The 22,802-nt window shown below is 36.7% G+C and overlaps 1 protein-coding gene across 21 annotated transcripts in view; it reads right to left on the minus strand.

The window, feature by feature from the left end:
• Positions 1 to 22,802, minus strand: part of DMD (dystrophin) — a 2,667,987-nt gene that overhangs the window by 1,510,717 nt on the left and 1,134,468 nt on the right. For all 21 annotated transcript variants that reach the window (XM_086387503.1, XM_086387509.1, XM_086387510.1 and 18 more), the window contains one exon: positions 19,175 to 19,350. In XM_086387503.1, coding sequence (XP_086243629.1) covers positions 19,175 to 19,350 — 176 coding nt within the window. The remainder of the gene's footprint in view (positions 1 to 19,174; positions 19,351 to 22,802) is intronic.

A 22,802-nucleotide genomic window follows, 5' to 3' on the forward strand; every position in this document is an offset into this window, starting at 1 on the left:
AATGGCCCACATTCAATGCTTAGTCTCAGTGACATTTCCACTGCTTTTAGCAAAATGAACAAGGTCTGCTTCTTGGCTCCTACTCAGAACCTGGCATCCAAGTAACAATTGCACATTTATTTATTCCTTATCAATTTGGCAGCTATTGCTTCATCACTTTCTATGCTTTGCCCCCTAGTTTTCACATTTTCACTGGTGTTGAATATTTTTCACATATCCTTGCTGAGATGTATGGCAAATTAACAGACTCCCCTGAGTTAAATGCATACATGTTTCTAAAATGGATGCTATCTATTCTCCCCAGCATTTTACCATTGGTATTTTCTATCATGCTTTGTACTACCTGAGGCTGGCTATTTAATCACCAACTGAAGATATCATACAGATGTAACTCAGGTACCTTTTTAAAATCCTCAAGAATAACAATGAAGAGTGATTTTCAATACATATGAAATTTTGGATTCTGTGCCTGTATTTTTCTTCCTTCATAAAATCACTCATTTCTACTAATTCTTTTTTTTTTTTCTCTTTTAAAACTCTCACAAAATATTGATAATGAACTGACACAGACTAAGCTGCTTATAGTGGACCTCTACACCGTTGGAATCAGCCCATCGATAAAATTCCTTATGACTCACTCATCTTACTCTCATAACATACTTCACTTTGTACTTAATGTATTTCTATGTTATTACAGACTCTATCCCTTAAATCCAGTCTAACTTTATCCAACTTAAAATTCTCTTTAAGAAAATTACGACTTCTATTTACAAAATGATTTTCTTCCTCTAAGTGTTGATGAATATTTTGTGCTATATTTTTCAAATATGTCCTAAAATCTCATCTTTGTTTTTATTCATGATTATCAATTTTGGGGACTTCCCTGATGCTCTGGTGGTTAAGACCGCATGCTCCTGATGCAGGGGGCTTGGGTCTGATCCCTAGTCAGGGAACTAAGATCCTGCAGTGTGGATAAAAAAAAATCTAAAAAGTTAGCAATTTTGAATTGTCAACAGTATATCATTATATGTAAATTGTGCTCCATGATAACTCTGCTAATTATGTCAGAAGAGCCTCTTAACAGGTGCTGACTATGTTCTATTAATATAGTGACTGCCATATAAAGTAACTAAGATGACACATTTACATAAACTTTAATTCAGTCGCTTTCAATATACCACTTGGAACTCATCATTCCCAAATGTGTAAACTGTGAAAGGAGAACTCCTTCAAGTTCCCAGACTTAAACTAATTTGATTAGTGAGCTAGGTTACGAATAGCCCTTTTACATCTTTAAACATCTTTGCATTTCATAAAAATGTACAAGCCTCACCTTTAGCAGCCTGAAAGTATTAACATTTGTGAAATATATTAACTCTTGCAGGATCCTGACGCTGTAGGCCTAGATCAGGTGACTTAATAAATCAAAAATTTAATGTACATGTTAATTAGCTAGAACACAAGTTTTCATGTTCATGGAAATAAAATTATGACTCTTGCTTACTGATACAACAATGTGGAATAAATCAGCCTGGAGGTGAGGCAAGACTTTTAAATTTTGCTTATTTTATTTTTTAATAATCATCTTTCTCTTCCAGATTTCTAGAATATAAGAACACATTTTACTTTCATATTCAGTTCAGTCGCTCAGTCGTGTCTGACTCTTTGCGACCCCATGGACTGCAGCATGCCAGGCTTCCCTGTCCATCACCAACTCCCAGAGCTTGCTCAAACTCATGTCCGTTGAGTTGGTGATGCCATCCAACCATCTCATCCTCTGTCGTCCCCTTCTCCTCCTGTCTTCTATCTTTCCCAGCATCAGGGTCTTTTCCAATGAGTTGGCTCTTCCCATCAGATGGTCAAAGTATTGGAGCTTCAGCTTCAGAATCAGTCTTTCCAATAAATATTCAGGACTGATTTCCTTTAAGATTGACTGGTTTGATCTTCTTGCAGTCCAAGGAACTCTCAAAAGTCTTCTCCAGCACCACAGTTCCATATTGGTATATGGCTATTTTTTAAATGCCTGACCATCTGATGAACGCCTACTCATCTTTCAAGACTTGGTCCAAGATATACAACTTCTGGGAAGGTTTTCTTGATCAACCTGCCCCTTCTGTCTCCCCTTCAACCTTCTTTCTGGGAAAACTCGTCCCTCCCTCCCGTATGTGTCCACATGTTGCTTGCTTTTAAAAACTGAATAAATAGCATACAAATTAAGATTGAGCCAGAGAGATCTTGTCAAATATCGAATGAAACATGTTAAAAAGTATTTTAAAAAATCAATATAAACATTGTTATGGCTAAAATATAAAGTATTTCTAGGATTTTAAAATGTGCTGAGTATATGGTGATTATTGCACTTTTAGAGTTATGTAATATTATTAAAGGGGGAAATCCTATTTAATCAGGAGAAAACAAGTCAGTTTATGCCCCTAAATCAAGATAGTTTGTATATACACACGCAGATATGTGCATGTGTTTGTATAATGTGGGCTTCTTTTCCTTGGTGGAGGGGGCTGAAGAGGGCCACATGATTGCTTTACATTTTTTCTAATGTATGTGAATATATATGAGTATTTTCCTATATATATATATATGTCTGTGTGTGCTTCAAATATAAAGTAAATATAGTGCCATAGAAAAATCACTAAACTGAAAGTCAGGTGTCACAGGTTTTACTCACTCATCTTATTTACCTTTATGCTGCTTCCTTGGGAAAATACCTTAACTTCTCTGATTTTCCTTTACTTCTTCCTTTAAATTTCACAAATTACAAAACTTCCATCAAACTGGTCTTAAAATAGAAACTATCAAAGACTTTTAAAAAATTACTCTTAAATGTGTGTTTATTTATCTCACTAATTGGAGCGATTTGACCTGAGATACAAAGCTGGGGTCAGCTTTGCTTACACTGCAGGTTTGATATTCCAAATACATTAGTCTGCTCATCTAGGAATCAAGTTATAAAACATCTAAGGATGTTATGATCTCACTTAAAATAAAAACCCATAAGCTCTTTTCAACAGTTTATACAGCACCTGAAACAAAATATGACGAACGGAAGAGAACACCGTTCTTAGTTATTATAAACTTGCCATATTAACAGTCCTATCAAATAATCTGTTTTACTTATGTTTGCATGATCTTATTTACAAGCTTAAATATATTTCTAGTTTTAGATGTGTAAGTTTAAGCGCATTACTCATAAAATAATATGTTTCGGTACAGTAAAATTTAATGATTCCAGATTGCGCTGAAATGCATCTTTAAAAGATACTAAAAAATCAATTTCTGTGTAGTTTACCTTGTCCTAAAATATGCCTGTTTAACGTGTACTTCAAAAATCTGGATCCTCGTCCAAAATATCAAATCTGTGTGTTTTCTCCATCATCAGTTATGGCAAATCAAATTACATATTTAATGTGTATAAAATACCATTTTTAAAATATATGGCCTCGAATACAAACCTGGTGATTTAATATTTTTAAGCTACAAATGCCAGAAAACTCTCCATGCATTATCTGACATTGAAATTAATAGCCGAACCTCTAGGATAGTTAATTGTGCTGAATGGTATAAAACTCCTATAAAATATTACTTCTCTGCAAAATGTAAAACAACTAAAATATTTTAATATGTGCTAGATTAAAATGACTTGGACACAATCTTCTTAGCTTAATTTGGTAATAAATCTCAATAATACACAAATATATTGCTAATATTTACTTCCGAAATGTGATATGGTTGAAAAGAAGTCACTTTTACATCTTTTGTTAATATAACTTTCAGAGAAACACACTTGAAAAACTAAGGGAATTCCCCAAATTCTAGTATGGCAGAACCAGCTAGGTTAGAGGAATTAGGTATAAAGCCAGAGACTATGAAAGCACATGGACAAAAAAATGCTTGGCCCAGAGGACTGGAAATAAAATGTTGCTAAGCCACAGATGCCTGGAGCCTATTTTTCATTTTCAGTAAATTGAAAGTCCCTTTGAAATACAGTTCTGTGCAAGAAAATCACCTTAACACAGGTTAATACAAATATTCTTTTAAGTGAGAGATGAAATCTTGTCATAAAGATACATCTTTGATCATACAATGTAATATGCTCAAGTTAAAAACTCTGAGCTGTTTACTTTAAAATCAAATTTAATTTTTATTTAAATGATGAAACAAAGCAGTATATGCCCTTGTGAGAAATAATTGTGAGCACTAGAGGGTGCACATTCCCTTCCACAGCTTGTCTGGACCTCAGTTTGGCTTCTCTTTTATTTTCTTATCTACATAATGATAACATGGTGACAAATGGATTTTTCATGGGAGTTCTCAGAGAAACATAAAATGTCCAAAGATACAGATAAAATGGTATAAAAAGAACATGTGAGGAAGGCACCCACAGATGCAAAATTAAAATGCCTTCAGCTATTTTAACACACACACAAAAGTATTTTGAAGTTGTAACACACAGATTTCCTTGAGAAAATGTCTTCAAACTGGGGAGAAATGCTTAATCCAAAGAATATAGTAGCATTTTCTAGACTTTATAACTCAGGAGTTTTTTTTTTTTTTTTTTCCTAGTTCATTAATTTTACCTACTTTTTTGAATGTTAATAAACATGTAGACACTTGTGGTCTATAAATCTGCCTATAATTACATTCCTGTACCATCAACATTAAGTTTTTAAAATGTTAATTTAACATTCAATCAAATTCCAAGGAAAAAAAAATAGCATTTTAAGCATCTTGTTCATGTCGTATGCTTTCAGAAAGAAAAAAAATTGTTTCCCATGGTAATTATGTAGGCTATTTATTATAATCTTCATTTTCATAGCTATATCAAGAATAGAGAGCTTCAGAAACCCCCTTTTTCTTTCAACACAGTGAAATATGGAGTTAAGATTCAAAACCAGATATATCCAAATCCAGCAATTTCCACTATACTATACTTATATTCCTTTGTTCCAAATAAAAGGGGAACTATCTTTTAAAATATTAAGGAAAAGTCAACTTGAACTTCTTGTTTGTTGCTATACAATACAGTCTGATAGTTACTACTAGGCTAGATATTTTTGAATATGCCAGAATTTGGCTGAAGTCTTTAACACTATGATATTAATTTTGAACATTGTCATTAACCTAAACTATGATATTTAGTTGTATAACTCATACCCTCATGGCATTATGAATTAGTTACTTTTCCCAGTTTATTTTTACTTCACAGTCTTCCTTAATTTCCTAAAATTCCCACATTTCCAATCTGCTGATGTGTTTTCTGATGTTAGAACTGCTTAAGCAGAGATGACAAAGGTTACAACCAACAACAGGGTTAACTCGATGGTTAGCACTGGAAATCCTGCACTTGGAAAAGCAGTTCAATTATATGGGACTCCCATCTAAGCCCTGATGGTGAAAAGACACTTAATTTTGAAAGAAAAATCTTTTTTCACTGATAAAGATCTCTATATTTAAAGAGATAGCCAAGTGCTGCAGTGTTCCCCTAAAGTCTATGAGACTTAGACGGTAGAATAGCCATAATCTAGAGTAACTGCATCATCTCCACAGACAGGCTTCAATAAATGAGTTAACAGTCTCAGCCAAGATTTTATCTTCAGCTAAATAATTTGATGAAATTATCTTTTACTTCTCTCATTAGAGCTCAAGAATGCAGCATCCTGTGGAGAGGATGTGGAGAAAAAGGAGCCCTCCTTTTTCCCAACAATGGAAAAACAATTCCCATTGTTTGTGGGAATGTAAATTGGTACAGACACTATGGAAAACAGTATGGAGGTTCCTTAAAAAATGAAAAATAGAACTACTATATGATCCACAAATCTCACTTCTGGGCATATATCCAGAGAAAAACATGATTCGAAAAGATGTGTGTACTCCAATGTTCATAGCAGCACTGTTTACAATAGCCAAGGCATGGACGCAACCTAAATGCCCATCAGCAGATGAATGGATAAACATGATGTGGTATATAAATATAATGGAATATTAGTCAGCCATAAAAAGAATGAAATAATGCCATTTGTAGCAACATGGATAGACCTAGAGATTATCATACTAAGAGAAGTAAGCCAGACAGAGAAACACAAATATCATATGAAATGTCACTTATATGTAGAATCTGAACAAATGATACAAATGAATTTATGTATAAAACAGAAATAAACTCACAGACATAGAAAACAAATGTATGGTTACCAAAGGGGAGGGATTAAATTAGGAGTTTGGGATTAAAATATATACACTACTATATATAAAATGGGCTTCCCTGGTGGCTCAAACGGTAAAGCATCTGCCTGCAATGCGGGAGACCTGGGTTCGATCCCTGGGTCAGGAAGATCCCCTGGAGAAGGCAATGGCAACCCATTCCAGTATTCTTGTCTGGAAAATTCCATAGACTGAGGAGACTGATAGGCTACAGTCCATGGGGTCGTAAAGAGTCAGACACGACTGAGCGATTTCACTTTCACTTTCATATATAAACAGATAATCAATAAGGACCTACTATATAGAACAGGGAACTATACTTGATATCCTGTAAGAACATATAATGGAAGACAATGCAAAAAATAATAATAATACACACACACTTATATATGTGTAACTGAATCACTGTGCCATACGTTTGAAACTAGTACACCACTGCAAATAAACTATATCTCAGTAAAAAAAAAAATTAAAAATAGAATGCAGCATCCTGTTCTAGATGTCTGGTTTCAAATCCTGACTGAATTGCTTTCTGCAAAGCTTGTGACCTTGAACAAGTCACTTTACTTGTACGTGCCTCATTCTTCCCATCAGCAAAGAGGATCAGCAATAAAAAAAAAAAAAAACTATGTTATAATGCTCTTTTAATGGTTAAATGTGTTAATATGTGAAAAATATTTAGATGAGTACTTGATATATGTTAGACACCATACATGTTAGCTGCTGTGATTACTGCCTTCCATGAGTCTTTCCTGCTGGGTTTAAGTCAGCCCCTGGGCCACCTCTTACTTTCTCATTTGAGAGTGGGTCTATCCATCTTAGTGTTCTGTTAAGGACTGATAAAGTAAAACTCATTCTTGTAACCACCAGAATGAAAACTGCAAAGAAAGCTACAACAAAGAGTAAATGGCAAATACATAAAAATACATAAAAATACATAAAAATCATCAACAGCAAAATAATCTAATCTATTTCACCCTTTTTGGCAGGAGTAGGCAAACAATGGTTCAGGGGACAAATCTGGCTTGCCGCTCATTTTTGTGAATTAAGTTTTATTGGAACACAGTCACGTTCACCATTTATATATTGTTTAGAATTGCTTTCTACCAACTGCAGCAGAATGGAGCTCTTGCAAAAGAAATAATATGGTGCACCAGCCTAAAATAGGGATTATCTGGTTCTTTAAAGAACAATTTGCTGAGCACCTTCCTGCTCTATAAAGTTAACATGATCTATCTTTCCCAACACAGAGGGAGGGCCAAAAAAGTGTGGTTTACAGTAGCCATATTGCTTCGCTCTCTTTCAAAAACATGCATCGGCTCTCTATGACCAGATTAAAGTTCCTTAGCCTGGCACTGAGTATATATATTTTTTCCCCACAATGAACTCAACCTACCTTTTAACCTCATCCCTTAATTCTCTCTTTCATACCACATATTTCTGCTCCAAGCAAACAGAAACACCCAAAACCCTTTATCAGTGCCATTTATATAAAGACTTGTAGGACAGCCTGAATCTGCATTGCCTTTTTCCCTCATCTTCAGTCCAATATGCCCCTTTCCTTTAACTGTATACTCAGATGCTAATGTCTCCATGAGCTTTCTATGCTTAACTGTCATACAGGGCTGGAAGTGATCCTTTGTTCTTTACGACTTATGGCTTTTCTAGCATTTTATTGGTACTTCTTCATGGCACAGTTTATACCACGAGAATGCTAGCTTCCTGAGGAAAGGACTAAATATGGTTTTTGGTCACAGCAACTAGACTGCTTTGCACATCATAGCGATCCATTAGATACTGTTGAATGATTATGAAAATTAGCAAGAAAACTAATGGTGCTGTCACTATAGATTCTTGAAACACTATGGACTCATGCTGACTACTGTGTGCTGTGCTGTGTTGTGCTGTGCTTGGTCGCTCAGTCGCATCTGACTGTTTGAGACCCTATGAACTGTAGCCCGCCAGGCTCCTCTGTCCATGGAATTTGTCAGGCAAGAATACTGGAGTGGGTTTGCCATTTCCTCCTCCAGGGGATCCTCCCAACCCAGGAATTGAATTTGCATATCTGGATTCTCCTGAATTGGCACATGAATGTTCAAAGAACCTCTCCATATATTGACTGGTACCTTGGGCCTTGTGGGAGGCAAGTTAAACTTTAAATACTCTCAGTGTGAAAGCTTGCTGAGTTTAAAGAATTTCAACATACTTTTATCTTGTGGGTCTTTAAAGTTTAAATAACTTCCAGTTAAGGTTTTGATGTACTCACTGCCCCACTGTCACTTCCTTAGCATCATGAGTTGTTTCAATTCATCTACCTCTTTTAGTGAGCATCTCTATGTGTGTGTTAGTTGTTTCAGTTCATCTACCTCTTTTAGTGAGCATCTCTATGTGTGTGTTAGTCACTCAGTCATGTCTGACTCTTTGAGACCCTATGGACTGTAGCCCACCAGGCTCCTCTGTCCAAGGGATTCTCCAGGCAAGAATACTGGAGTGGGGTGCCATTCTTTTCTCCAGAGGATCTTTCTGACCCAGGGATTGGACATGAGTCTCCTGCACTGGAGGCAGATTCTTTACCATCTGAGCCACCAGGGAAGCCCATCTACTTCTTTTAGTGAACATCTCTATGAACTTTAGTTAAAACTCAAAGCCAGCTCAGGATGACATAACTAAGTGCTATAGATGAATGGCTTAAATAACACAAATTTATTTTCTCATAATTCTGGAAGCCAGAAATTCAAGATCAAGGTGTCAGCATGTTCAGTTTTTGGTGAGATCTCTCTTCCTGGCCTATACATCATTGCCTTATCACTGTACCCTCACATAGTAAAGACAAGAGAGAAGAAGCTCTTTGATGCCTCTTCTTAGAATGGCACTAATCTCATCATTAAGGCCCCACCCTCAAAACCTCTGCTAAATCTAATCCCCGCAAATAACCCATTTCCAAGTAACATCATCAAATTAGGGTTAGGGCTTTAAGACATGAATAATTGGTTTCTGACTAGGGAAGACATAAGAATAAGAATATTCTTAGAAGATGTTAGAAAAAAATATTTTCTCTTATAACACAAGTGTGGTAATGGGAAGATATCTGTTCTAAATTAATAATTGGGAACTCAACTTTCTCCTGGGGAGAGCGTGTTTATTTTTGCCTAAATAATCATCAACAGAGACACATGTAATAAAATTTCCACAGTGTGGAGGCCAACAAGGAAAGTCATATAGATTGCATTTCAGAGGTAAAGAAACAGATTCTGAGTGAGAGTAAGTGGCTTGCTTTAGTCACATCTTTGATGAGTGGAAGATGCAAGGCCAGAATCTATCTCTGTGCAGCCACAGGCCCATCCCATTGGCTCTTTCAGATCCAGCCCTCATGTTTTTCTTGTCCTCTGTGTATCAGAGACATTTTCTGTCATTGCTTGGTCTCTTGCTTGTGATTAGAGGCCCTGAAAGAATACTGGAGGATGGAGGAACACCACTGGGGGATGGTAGCAGAGTCCCCAAGTTGGGACCTTCCAACAGGGACTAGCAGTATCAGGATGGCCAGATAAGAGCTTAGATCTATGAAGGAAGGGACAATCCAGAGGAAACTGAAGCCACAGTAGAGATGACTTGTGCAGTGCAGAACCTGTGCAGCCATTCACAGTGGTCCTAATATCTGCTACCTCCCTAAATCCCTTCAGGTATGATTCTTAAATTCTCTTTAGTTTATCCCTTTCTTTACATCCAAGCTGCCTTTCCCCTAGTTATTCTCTGATAGTTTCACATGTTGCTTCCCAGCTTTTCATCACCTCCTTCTCCAAGTCCCTGGGTTATATTTTCTTTCTCTGAAACATGTAGAGTGGTTTTTGTTTTCCTGACAAGACTCACAAATACCCATTTGATATCCCATGAATATTACTCAGTACGACAATGTGCGAACTTCTATATTAAGTGCTACAGTTCTAGAGTTGCAAATAAATGGCTCCCGCCCTCAAGGAGTTTACTAGAGACACATATGCAAAAACAAGATGATTACAATGAAGTTCTGCAAGTGCTTGAATGGAAAGATTGTCAAGGCTGAGAAATGTCTAGGTTAAGTTCCCAGAGAGAGAAGGTAGTTAGTTAGGGAAAAGGAATATGGGAGCTGGAAAAGGGAACATAAGGCAAAAGGATCTTCAACAGAGAGAACAGTCAGTACAAAGAAGCAGAAGTTTGAGGGAATATTGAGCATTCGGAGATCAGAGGGTGGTTCTTTAAAGCTGAGCAGAAGGCAGCGCCATTTGAAATGCAGTGTGTGGCCAGTCTGTGAACTATCTGTTAGTAGTCTGTGACAAGAAAAGTCATCAGAGCAGAAATCAACTAAGTCATGAAGCACATGATTTCATTTGATTCCTTTTTAATTGCAAAACTTTCCTGACAAAGGCAGTAGTGCATTGATTTATATTCTAGTTCCAGCTCTTTATCTCATTGTGTACTGGTAATCAATGGTTTGCAGACTATTTTGCATAGCACTGGCATATAAAAAAGAAAAAATGGGTAGGGGAGAAGGGAGTGAAGCTGGAGAGTCAGGTAGTCAAAGATCAGAAAGGAATTTCTGTGCTATGTATTTCAAGAACCACAGGCAGAGGAATGATCTAATTAAAACTGCATTCTAAGATATCCCTCAGGATGCTGTGAAGAGTATGGATAAGGGTGAGGCAGAGAAATCAGTTAAAGATTTCATGCAGAAAACTATCAGAGACTAAACTACGGGAAAGGCAGCCTGGATGTAAAGAAAGAGATAAACTAAAGAGAATTCAAGAGGCATACCTGAAGGTATTTAGGAAGGTGGAAATATCAGAACCGCTGTGAATGGCTGCACAGGCTGTGCACTGCACAAGTCTAGAAGGCTGTTTGTAGGAACTGTGATAACTATGATGTGAATGACACTCTCTAAAGATGGGCAGTCTAAACTGCAGAACCTCATTTGTGATTTCTGTAAGATATCCAGGTGCAAATGCCCCAAAAATATGTGGATGCTACAGGTATGAGCATCAAAATGGAGGTTATGGTAGAGAAATTAATTTGGAAAATATCAGGTATAGATGGCTGATAAAAGCAAGATGATAAGTGCCATTACCCTGGACAACAGAGTGCCATGAAAAGAAAACAATGCCAAAATATAAGTCTTTTTGAGATCAACATGAAAGGGAGAGGAAGATGAGAATGGGAAGACATAATCGAAGTGTTAGGAGGAGAAAAGAAACAGGAGAGAACAATATCTCAGAAACTGAGAAAGCAGAAAACTTCAAGAAATATCTAATCACCATTGTCAAGCACAGCACAGAGGTCAAGGTGGATAAACTGAAGAGCGACCTTTGGAGCTGTCAATTAAGGAGATCTCTGGTAAGCTTGTTGAGCGCAGTTTCAGCACTTGATGTGCAGTATGAGAGGGTGAAAGAAAGACTCAGAAGAATGGAAGTAGTGGTAGCTCATACCTTCTGATTAAAATCAACTTTTCTTTGCATTCAACCATGCTGCTTCTTTTAGATGAACATATGTGACTACCATTTTCTTCACTCAGGGAACAAACTGCATGGTATGGTTCTGGGAAGATAGCTCTACCTTCCTCTTGGTTGGTGTTCTTTTGTGCCTTGCCTTCTGGAAGAGTACTTTTTCCATACAACTGCTATGACTAGACATTCAGTTCTCCGTATAGTACATTTCAATTCAAAACATGTATTGCTGCTGCTGCTAAGTCACTTCAGTCGTATCTGACTCTGTGCAACCGCATCCCCAGATTAGAAGGCCCCGTAAAAGGTTGGGAGTAAGATATGGACCCTGGCCTCAGGAAGCCCTGAGCTGAGGGGGTGAAACAAGCATATGTAAAAATCATTTCAACATGAAGCATTAGAGGTGTCACAAGATGGGGCTACTTTGGAGAAGTGAGAAGCAAGAATTAGGATGAAACTAAGATGATGCTCTAGTACACTGATTTAACATGGGCCCTGAACTAGCAGCATAAGCATCACCTGGGAACTTGTGAGATATTACAATTCTCAGGCACGGCCCCAAACCTACTGAATCAGAAACTCTGCTGGGGACCAGCAATCTGCTATTTGACAATCCTTCTCAATGACTGATGCATGCTAAAGTATGAGAACCACTGCTCTTGGGCAAGGGTTCTCAAACTTCAAGGTTTATCAAGAATGAGCTAGAGAGCTTGTAAAAGATTCCTGGGCCCACAAGCAGAGCTTCTGATTCAGCAAGTTTGGGGAACAACCCCCAAATCTGCACTTCTAGCAAACCCCCAAGGGATGCTGTGTCATGCACCGCAATATGAGTATCACTGCTTGATCTGTTCTCTGGCCACTTAGCATGGCTCTAGAATTATCATTCTTATATTCTTCAATACATATTTATTGATATTCTTGATGTATATGACAAATTAGCTTTAACAATCTTAAATGGATGGTTATCTTTTTGGAATATCTGAAGATGGTCTATAAGGTTTCTATTATTCACCAAAAGTAGTTTATAAACTGAAATTTGAGTTTATGACCAAGGTCATTTGACTCTAATACATAAAAAGAAGTAGGGCATTTCAAATGTTAACACTGGAACAGAAATTAGGAGACTCAGCACTAGTCTTTAGTTTGCAACTGAAAGCAAGTTTTTTAACCTTTCTGAACCTCAATTAACCTGTAACCAGAAACAAGTCTAGAGTGTAGTTTCCTTAGATAAAAGGAGCAAGGTTTTGTTTTTCTGGGCAGTGCCATTGGGGAAAAAAATATATATATTATTATCAGACGAACACTTCAAGTATTTTAGGAACAACTTATCATATAGAAAATAAAAAATGAGCTCTTAGACACATTAATCATCTAATTAGATTCTTTGAATAAGTTAAAATGTTTTAGTTTTCAACTTCCAGATTATAGTTTGGAAATTAAAGTTAAAATAAATATTTAAAAAATAGCGTAGGCATTATTTTCAAAAAATTGCAAAAAGAGAGATCTCATCTAACACATCTAACTTCCTTCCAAGGATGTGACATAAAGTAACATTATTCAAGCAGTAGACTTTTATAAAAAAATAAACAACACAAGCTGAAAAATAGAAAATACAATAATTACCCAGGTACATAGTTATCTAGGCACTTTATTCCACCATTTAGTAAGCATATGGGACATAGCAAGAGAGAGCAAACTTAAGACTGCTTACATAGCAGAAGATAGAGACTCAGTGAATTGTTATTTCTAAATCTCTACACTTCCTTTGAGGTCAGAGACACTTTTATTAACACTGTAACTTAAACATTATCTTTACTGAGACTGCATTTATTTAAAAAACAATTCCATTTACCATTGTTTTCATCTCGCTGATACAAAAACGTAAATGAAAGCTTTTGTGAAAAGTTTCTTTAAATAACTGTTACATGATTAGGAATGAATCTCCTCAATGAATCCCAATTAACTGTATAATAGATTTAGTTTTAACTTAGAGTGGGTTCCACACTCTGATAATTACTTATATGTAAAATAATATCACTGAACTACAGGGACAATTTATTTTAGAAATAATTACTTTGTGACCCAAGATCATTAAGCACTTTTATATATCTTAGTGTAAGGAGGACAATTTATGCAGTAAATATAACAAATGTAGAAACTGTATCATTATTCAGGAATCAACTAAATGTACCTTATATAATTAAGAAAGTGTAGTGTAGTACAATGGAGAAGGCAATGGCACCCCACTCCAGTACTCTCGCCTGAAAAATCCCATGGACGGAGGAGCCTGGTAGGCTGCAGCCCATGGGGTCGCGAAGAGTCAGACACGACTGAGCGACTTCACTTTCACTTTTCACTTTCATGCATTGGAGAAGGAAATGGCAACCCACTCCAGTGTTCTTGCCTGGATAATCCCAGGGATGGGGGAGCCTGGTGAGCTGCCGTTTTTTTGGGTTCGCACAGAGTCGGACATGATTGAAGCAACTTAGCAGCAGCAGCAGCAGTATGGTACACAGCTGAATTTTAAATCCCTTAATAGTTTTGAGTAAATAATGATGTCCTAATGGGTGAAATTATAATATTAAAGATTATCAGGATGTTCATTAGTTTGTTGTTAAAAAAAAAATCCATGAAGAAGTAGAAGGAATTATTTAAATGCTACTGAAAAATAAGATTTTAGTCATCACAATTAATTGGAACTCTATTACTCTTTCAACAAATATTTGTGATTTTTATTGCGTATATGGTACTATGTATGAAATCTAAGTAAAATATTTAAAAATCTGATAACGAGATTATTTTGTCATGATTGGTGATGAAAAAATTATGTGCGTGACACTGAGGCATATAGCAAAAAATGAATGTAACATACTGGATGAAGTGGAAAGATTCAGAGGAAGCTACACATAAAATTGGTCTTCCCTGATGGCTCCACCTACAATGCAGGAGACGTGGGTTTGATCCCTGGGTTGGAAGGATCCCCTGGAGGAGGGCACAGCAACTCTCCAGTATTTTGGCCTGGGAAATCCCATGGATAGAGGAGCCTGGCGGGCTGCAGTCCATGGGATCACAAAGAGTCAGATATGACTGAGCATGCATACATAAACTTGGTGGGAGAAACATTTTATACCATAGGAAGGGATTTGTGTTTTATTGTGGAGACAACTGGAGTTGTAGGGATCTCAAGCCAAGAGGGTCAACATAAAAGCAACATTTTAGGTACATTAATTGAAGGAAGATTAATCAGAAAGGGGAGGGGCAAATCTGGCCACAAGGAGGTATACGGCTTAAGGCATGGCATTGACAGAATGACTGGAAAACGGCTAAAATGATGCCTTGCCCAATAATATAGTGTAATAATAATAATTAAGGAAAAAGTACAGAACAGAAATGGAGAAGTCAGACCGGAAATTCTATTTTGAAGAAGAAGATGAAAAGTCAATTTTCTGTTACATTTGGTAAGCTTCAGAGGATGCTTATTACGGAATTTCTTTCCCCAGTAGTACATGACCACCATCTCTACCTTCTCTACCAACCATCATCTTCACTATCATCACTACCTCAATTACCACCATCATTTCCACCACTGCCTCTACCTCCACAGTATTAACATAAGCAAGCAAGACCGCTAGCTACAGCACTTGCTGAATTCTTACTACCTTACAGGCAACTGTATTAAATGCTTCTTACCTAATCCTCATAGCCAGTGTTTAATAAAGGGAGGATATTGAATCTGAGGCACAGATATTAGATAATTTGCTGGAATCATAAGCTAGTAATTAAAACAGGCAGATTTCAAACCTGAGTAATCCTGATTCCAAAGTCCATGATTTTCCCAATATTTGCTACTTCTTTAGGCATGCAAGCTCTGAGTTATAACTAAAACCTGTGTGCAATGTCTGAGTAACTAGGTGTGGGTAATTGGAGGCAACAAATGTTTGCAATTGATAAAAACAAGCACTGCTTGGAGCAGTAGTAGAAGCACCCAGATCATAGATTTAAAGATAGAACGTAAAATCTGAGGGAAAGAGTCAGATATGAAGCTATGAAATTTGGGAGTCATTCATTGAGAGTCAGACTTGAATCATCGAGAGGGAGTAATTCAGATAAAGAAGTCAGAAGGGCAAAAAGATTTGAATTTATGAGATACTACCATAAGAATTAGGTAAAAGGAAGAAAAGGAAGAAAACAAGTCAGGTAAAGAAGAGTAGGGGTAGAATAGTAGTGTGTCAGAGAAGCTGAAAAAAGAGATCTTTTTTTTTTTTTTTAATCAGCATTCAATAGGTGTCAACACTATACTCTTGGCAGTTAAACACTAGTAGTTCTCACCTGGGAAAAGAGAGAAACGCTAGCTACCATGATGTTTTCAGTCATGTTTGCATGACACTTCTGGAACTCTTACAATACTTCAACCAATTCCCATCCTATAGACAATTATCACTTACTGAATTTAATTGCGCCTAAATGTCTGCTCATTCGCTCTCTTTGTTCAGTCTAAAAGGGTCAATCTTGACTCTTACACAGAGAGTATCTGTTACCCTACTGTCCAAAGCAGGACACATCTGAGAGTGAAAGTTGGTGCTTTAGATAATTATGCTGGGACAAAAGTTATAATTTGTGATGATTCAGGCAAACAGAGACCTAAGATCACCTTGGTCATTTATCTACCAAAGAAGCTTTTCACTGCACAGTCCAGGTTCTGTAGTCAGGTTCCTTCAGCTGAAACCCTGGCTCAGGCACTCTGAAGCTGTGTGTAATAGTAATAATAGCCATAACTATTTGATGGGTATAGCTATTTGGTAGGGTCAGTGGGAAGAATAAATGAGCTATGCAAATAAAGCATTTAATCTAGTGATCAGTACATAATAAAATCCTCAATAAGTATCAGTTTTTATTTAAATAATATATCCTTTAGGTTCCTAATTGAACATGTCGTTCAAAGAACTTAAAAAAAAATGGCTGAGAGCATATGATACAAACAGAATTTAGGAGACAAAACATTTCACCACTTAGTCACACTCTCTTGAAAACAAAAAAGTGCTCAGAACACATTTTTCCTAACCAAATATAGGAACCAAGAAGATGCTTTTGAAGATAGAGATAAATAGGAATCAACCTGCTCTGTTAATATCCGTATTAGGAGGGTCAGGAACACATTAGGAGGGTAAGTTAACTAGGTTTCCATATTGCTCTGCTTGGATATTTGTTGGAAAGCTGTTAGGTTGTTGCAAAGGATCCATAAATCCATGTGCCTACCAGGCATTGTCTGTAGATATATATTGAACAAGGCATCAAATTAATAGCCATGCTATTAAGATTAATAAAAGGCAAATTCATTAAGAGCTTTACTGATTTATTTTTGCTGTCATACTCTTTCTCCATCATTGAATGTTAAAATTTCAACCACTATCACGAGCAGAATTCTTGGAAGTTGTCATCCCACATAGAATGCCAATATTCAAAGATCCGAGAACCATCTGATAGGAACAAGGCTGAGTAAAATGTTCCTATAAAGGGGCAGACTGTAAATATTTGGGGATTTGTAGGTCATATACTCTCTGTGACAACTGCCCAACCCTGCCTTTGTGACGTGAAAGCAACCAAGGATGATACATAGGAGGATGAGTCCGACGTTGCTTCGATAAAACCTTACTTGTGGACACTGACCTTTGAATTTCCGAAAATTTTCACATGTCATGAAATTCTTTTGGTTATTTTCGATCATTTAAAAATGTAAAAACAGTTCTTAGCTCATGGGCCATACAAAAACCAGCAGTGGAGCTCTGGACAAGAGAATTCACTCAGCCAAGCAGCTCCAACCAGGGAGAAAAGCCCTTCAGCATACTGTGGAATTATGAAAGTAGGTTATAAGTCACAGATTAACAGGGAAGTATGGATGCGACAGTTGGACTGTGAAGAAAGCCGAGCGTGGAAGAATTGATGCTTTTGAACTGTGGTGTTGGAGAAGACTCTTGAGAGTCCCTTGGACTGCAAGGAGATCCAACCAGTCCATTCTGAAGGAGATCAGCCCTGGGATTTCTTTGGAAGGAATGATGCTAAAGCTGAAACTCCAGTACTTTGGCCACCTCATGCGAAGAGTTGACTCATTGGAAAAGACTCTGATGCTGCGAGGGATTGGGGGCAGGAGGAGAAGGGGACAATAGAGGATGAGATGGCTGGATGGCATCACCGACTCGATGGATGTGAGTCTCAGTGAACTCCGAAAATTGGTGATGGACAGGGAGGCCTGGCGTGCTGCGATTCATGGGGTCGCAAAGAGTTGGACACGACTGAGTGACTGAACTGAACTGAACTGAACTGATTGAAAATTTCAGGGCTTACCTGGTGGCTCAGTGGTAATGAATCTGCCTGCCAATGCAAGAGACAGGGGTTTGATTCCTGGGTTGTGACCCTGGAGAAGGAAAATGGCAACCCACTCCAGAATTCTTGCCTCAGAAATATCGTGGACACAGCAGCCTGGCGGGCTACAGTTCATGAGGTCGCAAAAGAGTCGGACACAATTTAGCGACTAAACCACAACACTGAAAGTCCCAAATAGAAAAAAAAAAAAAAAAAAAGGAAAGAAAGTCCCAAATGATGTACCTTAAAACTTCTCCAGGTGTTTCTTCCTTTGCCTAAAACATCTAACACTATTTTTACGTACATGTTATTCTCATGTTTCCCTACCCTTGTATACACAGATTCTCATGTCAAGTGTTCCATGCATTCCCCAATATATGCTGCTTAGAAATGTAAGGCAGATTTTAATGTTCTTTCTTAATCTTAGAATTATAATAATTGGCATGAAAAGGAAATTGTACCATTTTTCTGATTTTCATCCTAGCTTTTGCATTTATGACATTTTATTCCCATTTTAATATATCTACCAATTTACATAATACCTTACTTATCTACAATATCTAGTTGAGAATATCCACAAAAAGATCAGTTAAGAATTCTAACACCTTCAAGATAAGACTTTATAAATATCAAAGAACAGGAAATCTGTTCTGTAATTACTCCTGATTTAGGACACACAGATTGAGACATTATGCTCTCGTAAACTAACAGAATGCATCGCGTCTATTATAGGTGTACTTCTTCCTCATGAAAATGTCCTTTCCATTACAGGGAAAAGGCATTTAATGCAAAAGTAGCACTGAATAAGCAGGCTCTTGATTAGAAAAAAAGGAAACTTTCAGGATAAATTGTATCCATGGCAGTTCATCACTTGCAGTTTCCTCTTTGAATCCAGAAAAAAACTCACATTTCCATTAAGCATTCAGTTTCTGGTGGGCCAGGGATTGCTTGAAGAAATTTTACAACTTACTTCATAATTTTCTCCACTAACTTAACTGACATTATAGACACCAGAGGCTTCTGGAAAAACTAAGTAAAAACACTGCCATCAAAATTGCTGTAAATGAGTTTTCCTTCTTAACAATTACCCTTGCTTGAGGATAAAGCCATGAGCAAGAGCTTCTCACCTTTTCTTAATTTCAGAATCCACAATAATCTGCCTCTTCTTTTGTGGAGGTGGTGGAGGGAGTTCCTCTTGGGCATGCTTTACCAGGATTTGCTCCCTCGTGGTCACCATAGTTACCGTTTCCATTACAGTTGTCTGTGTTAGTGATGGCTGAGTGGTGGTGACAGCCTGTGAAATCTGCAAGAAGTATTGAAACAGAGGTCACACATTGCTTGAAAGACTTCAGTAAAGACTGCTCGGAGTGGGGAAAGAAAATAATGAGAAACTGTTCCTGCTTGTTGGTAAATTGACCTTCAGATCAAAATAGCACCATATTGAACCCAAATCAAATTGTTTTATCTGACTTAAGTTATGTTGACTGAAATCACAAAGGCAAGTAATCTCAAAACCAGGAGTAAACTTAGTGCCTCTTCAATTTATTGGTCCAGCTATGGGAAATAAAGGGGGCAAAGGAGGAAAATTTAGGGTGTCATTCTGACATTTAATTAGACATGCTGTTTAAAGTGTTCACGATGCTAACATAAATTTTGCTAAAGTATTCCAGCACCAATTTCACTCCTGGCTCACTGTACATGTTTATTAAAAAGTTCATTGAATGCATCTTTGGTTTTCATATATATGATTATTTATAGTCTGTAAATTTTGAGACAAAATTCTTTGAACTGTGTGACAAATGACTTTTTAATCAAGCAAGTGATCTGTCTTTTTAAATTATAATAAATGGTTAATATCAAGTGGTGATCAGTCTAGAAATACATTTAAGCTGAATATTCTTCAAATGCTAAAAAACATACTACTCTTGATTTAAATTAGTGATTAAGTTAAAACATTTGAGTATCCAAAATTAGCATTCGAGTCTTCTCAGTTTAGAATCATACTTTGTGTTCAGACCTTAAAAAGTTGTCGTTTTCTTTTTTTTAAGATATAGGTCAAAACTCTTTGGAATAATATGTTTTGTGACCCATCATGAGAGGTCATCCCTTCAGTACACAGTCATTACCAGACTGATAAATCACAAACAGTGAGACACTCTCCTGCCTTAACCACCAATTCTGCCTTACAGTCCTCAGTTATGAGGACTAAAAAGTTATCTCTTGTGATATTAATCATTATACTTCTAGTAATCAAAATTTTTCTGAAGATCTATATCCAAGGAGACCAAACAGGTCTGCTATGGCTCCACTCACAGGTACTTGACATGCACACAGCCAAGCATTTGGTTGGGGCCAAGATTAGTTTGACTGATTTTCCTGAATTTATCAAGAGATAAGGAAAAGGTTTGGAGGAACCTCCCTGCCTTACACATGATGACCAATTCCCTCAATGGGAGGCAGTCAGGAAAGCCTCATAATCTTATTTTAGCTTCCACATAGGAATTGGCATGTGGTAATGAAATCTTTTTTTCATGATATCTTATGCAAAAATGCTTTTGACAAATGCATTTTAAAAGTGCTACCCTTTGTGCAAGCCATATCTTTACAAATGCCAAAGCCTTAGGGACTACCATCTTGATAGTCTAAATAGTTAAAAAAAAAAAAAAAAAGAGACATTAAGAGATATCATGTTTCTACATGTGTCAAGCACAGATTTTATCTTCTCTAAGATCTCCATAGATACATTATTTAGAATCAATCACTGAGATTCAAATGATAATTATATAGTCCACTGACAAGTTATGTCAAAATGAAAGCAGAGAGTAGCATGGGTTTTTTTAAATGCTTGAAATAGAACCTCAAGCCTAACTGAACTCAACACGAAATGACAATTGCATGATCAAATTAATTTTACCTTTGACCAAAAAGAATACAGACTTTTTGGGGGGAGGAAGGGGGCATGGTTTGGGGAAGTTTTCTGGCCGAGCCATGTGACTCGAAGGATCTCAGCTCCTGGACTAGCGATTGAACCCTGCCCCCTGCAGTGAAACCACAGAGTACTAACCTCTAGACCACCAGGGAAGTCCTGAACACAGAGTTTTTAAGTTGGATTTCAAGAGGATTTAATTTTTTCAAAGTAATATTTTTTAACTATGGGCAAATTGTTTTGATATACAATGATGGCTTGAAGAAAATACTGTTCTGATGGGAAATTTCTACCTTTATATGTTTAGACACCAAAGTGCAGAGATTCCAAAAATACAAAACTTTTTTTTTTTTTGGTAGTTATATCCAATGTTATGAAATATGTGTGTTGAGTATTTGGCTGTGAAATTAGTTTCTAAAATGTTATAATATCATCTCATTGATACTTATTATGAAATTCATTGAAGTGTCCATGGAGGGTAAAGAATAACAGCAACATCATAGACCATGAAAAGACATTTAAGAACACAGCAAAGCTTATAAGAAAGAAAAAACAATAATTTTTCATCAAATGATAGCAGACATGTGTAATTGTTCTATATTATAATTATCACTGTACTGCATTTGAAACTACTGCATCATTTATTTCTTTAGTGATGATGAAATAAGAAAACATCTGTGCACTGACCCTACAAATATAGGATAAAATTCATGATATATAATAGACTAATAATTACTTTCAAAACCTACACCAGAATAACAATTTGTTATGTACTAAATTTCCCCATGGCTTTAGCTATTGACTGTGAACACTTAATTATCTGTTAGAATCATTAAAAATATAGATAGGAAGGGATTATGGAGGTCACTGAGTATAACCTCCTCTTTATTACAGGATTCACTACTTCCAGAAGCAGACAACTCCTTCCTGAGTATGGCAGCAAATTTTCCCATTGGCAAAAATCTTTTATACCTAGTGGAACCCTGCATTATTTTGATTTCATTAATTTAAAGTTTTCTTTGGGAATTCCCTGGAGGTCCAGTGGTTAGCACTCTGTGCTTCTACTACAGGAGGCACCAGTTCAATCCCTGGTTGGGTGCAGCCTAAAAAGTAAATGAATAACAATACAATAATAAAATAAAATTTGTCTTGAACCCTGAACCAACACAGAGTAAGGTGAATATTGTTTCTACCTGACAATCTTAAAGGTCTGAGGCTTGATAACCATGACTCTGATAAATCTTATTTACAAGCTCTATAATCCAGACCCTTGCTAGAACTAGATTTAATCTGACTGGTGCTCCAAAACATAGATTTTCTGGCTTTGGACATAATATTCCATTAAAGCAATCTAAAATTTCCGAAGTTATTCAGCAGCTGAATCACAGTGTTTATATCAGTATCATATCAGATATATAAGTATATACAGGACATCCAGAAATGAATACAATGGAATCTCTATTTTTAGATATCTCACAGTATAGCAGTAAAGGTGACAACCACACCAATAACTATGAAATAAGGTGAGTCCATATGAAAAATACAGGTATGCAAAATAATTGCAAGCAAATCTTCATGAAAACAAAATCCATTTGTTTTTAAATACTATCCCCTTGATCTATCAGTTAACTAGCTACTAAAAATGGGAAAGAATTAGTTTAGAATTGTTTGTCTTTAGGTTTGGAAGCTAGTTCCTTTTACAGTGATTAAAAGTGGAGGTCCCTAAGTCAGGCTCCATAATTTTCAAATACCGGATTCACAGTTCACATCCTGTAACATTTGAGGCAGGCTGGTTATACTTTCAGAGCTTTGAGTTTTTTTCTTCTTCA

This window comes from Bos grunniens, chromosome X, assembly GCF_055505025.1.
Source record: "Bos grunniens cultivar Pamir isolate PY7600 chromosome X, Bosgru_T2T1.0, whole genome shotgun sequence".
Taxonomy (NCBI): Eukaryota; Metazoa; Chordata; class Mammalia; order Artiodactyla; family Bovidae; genus Bos; species Bos grunniens.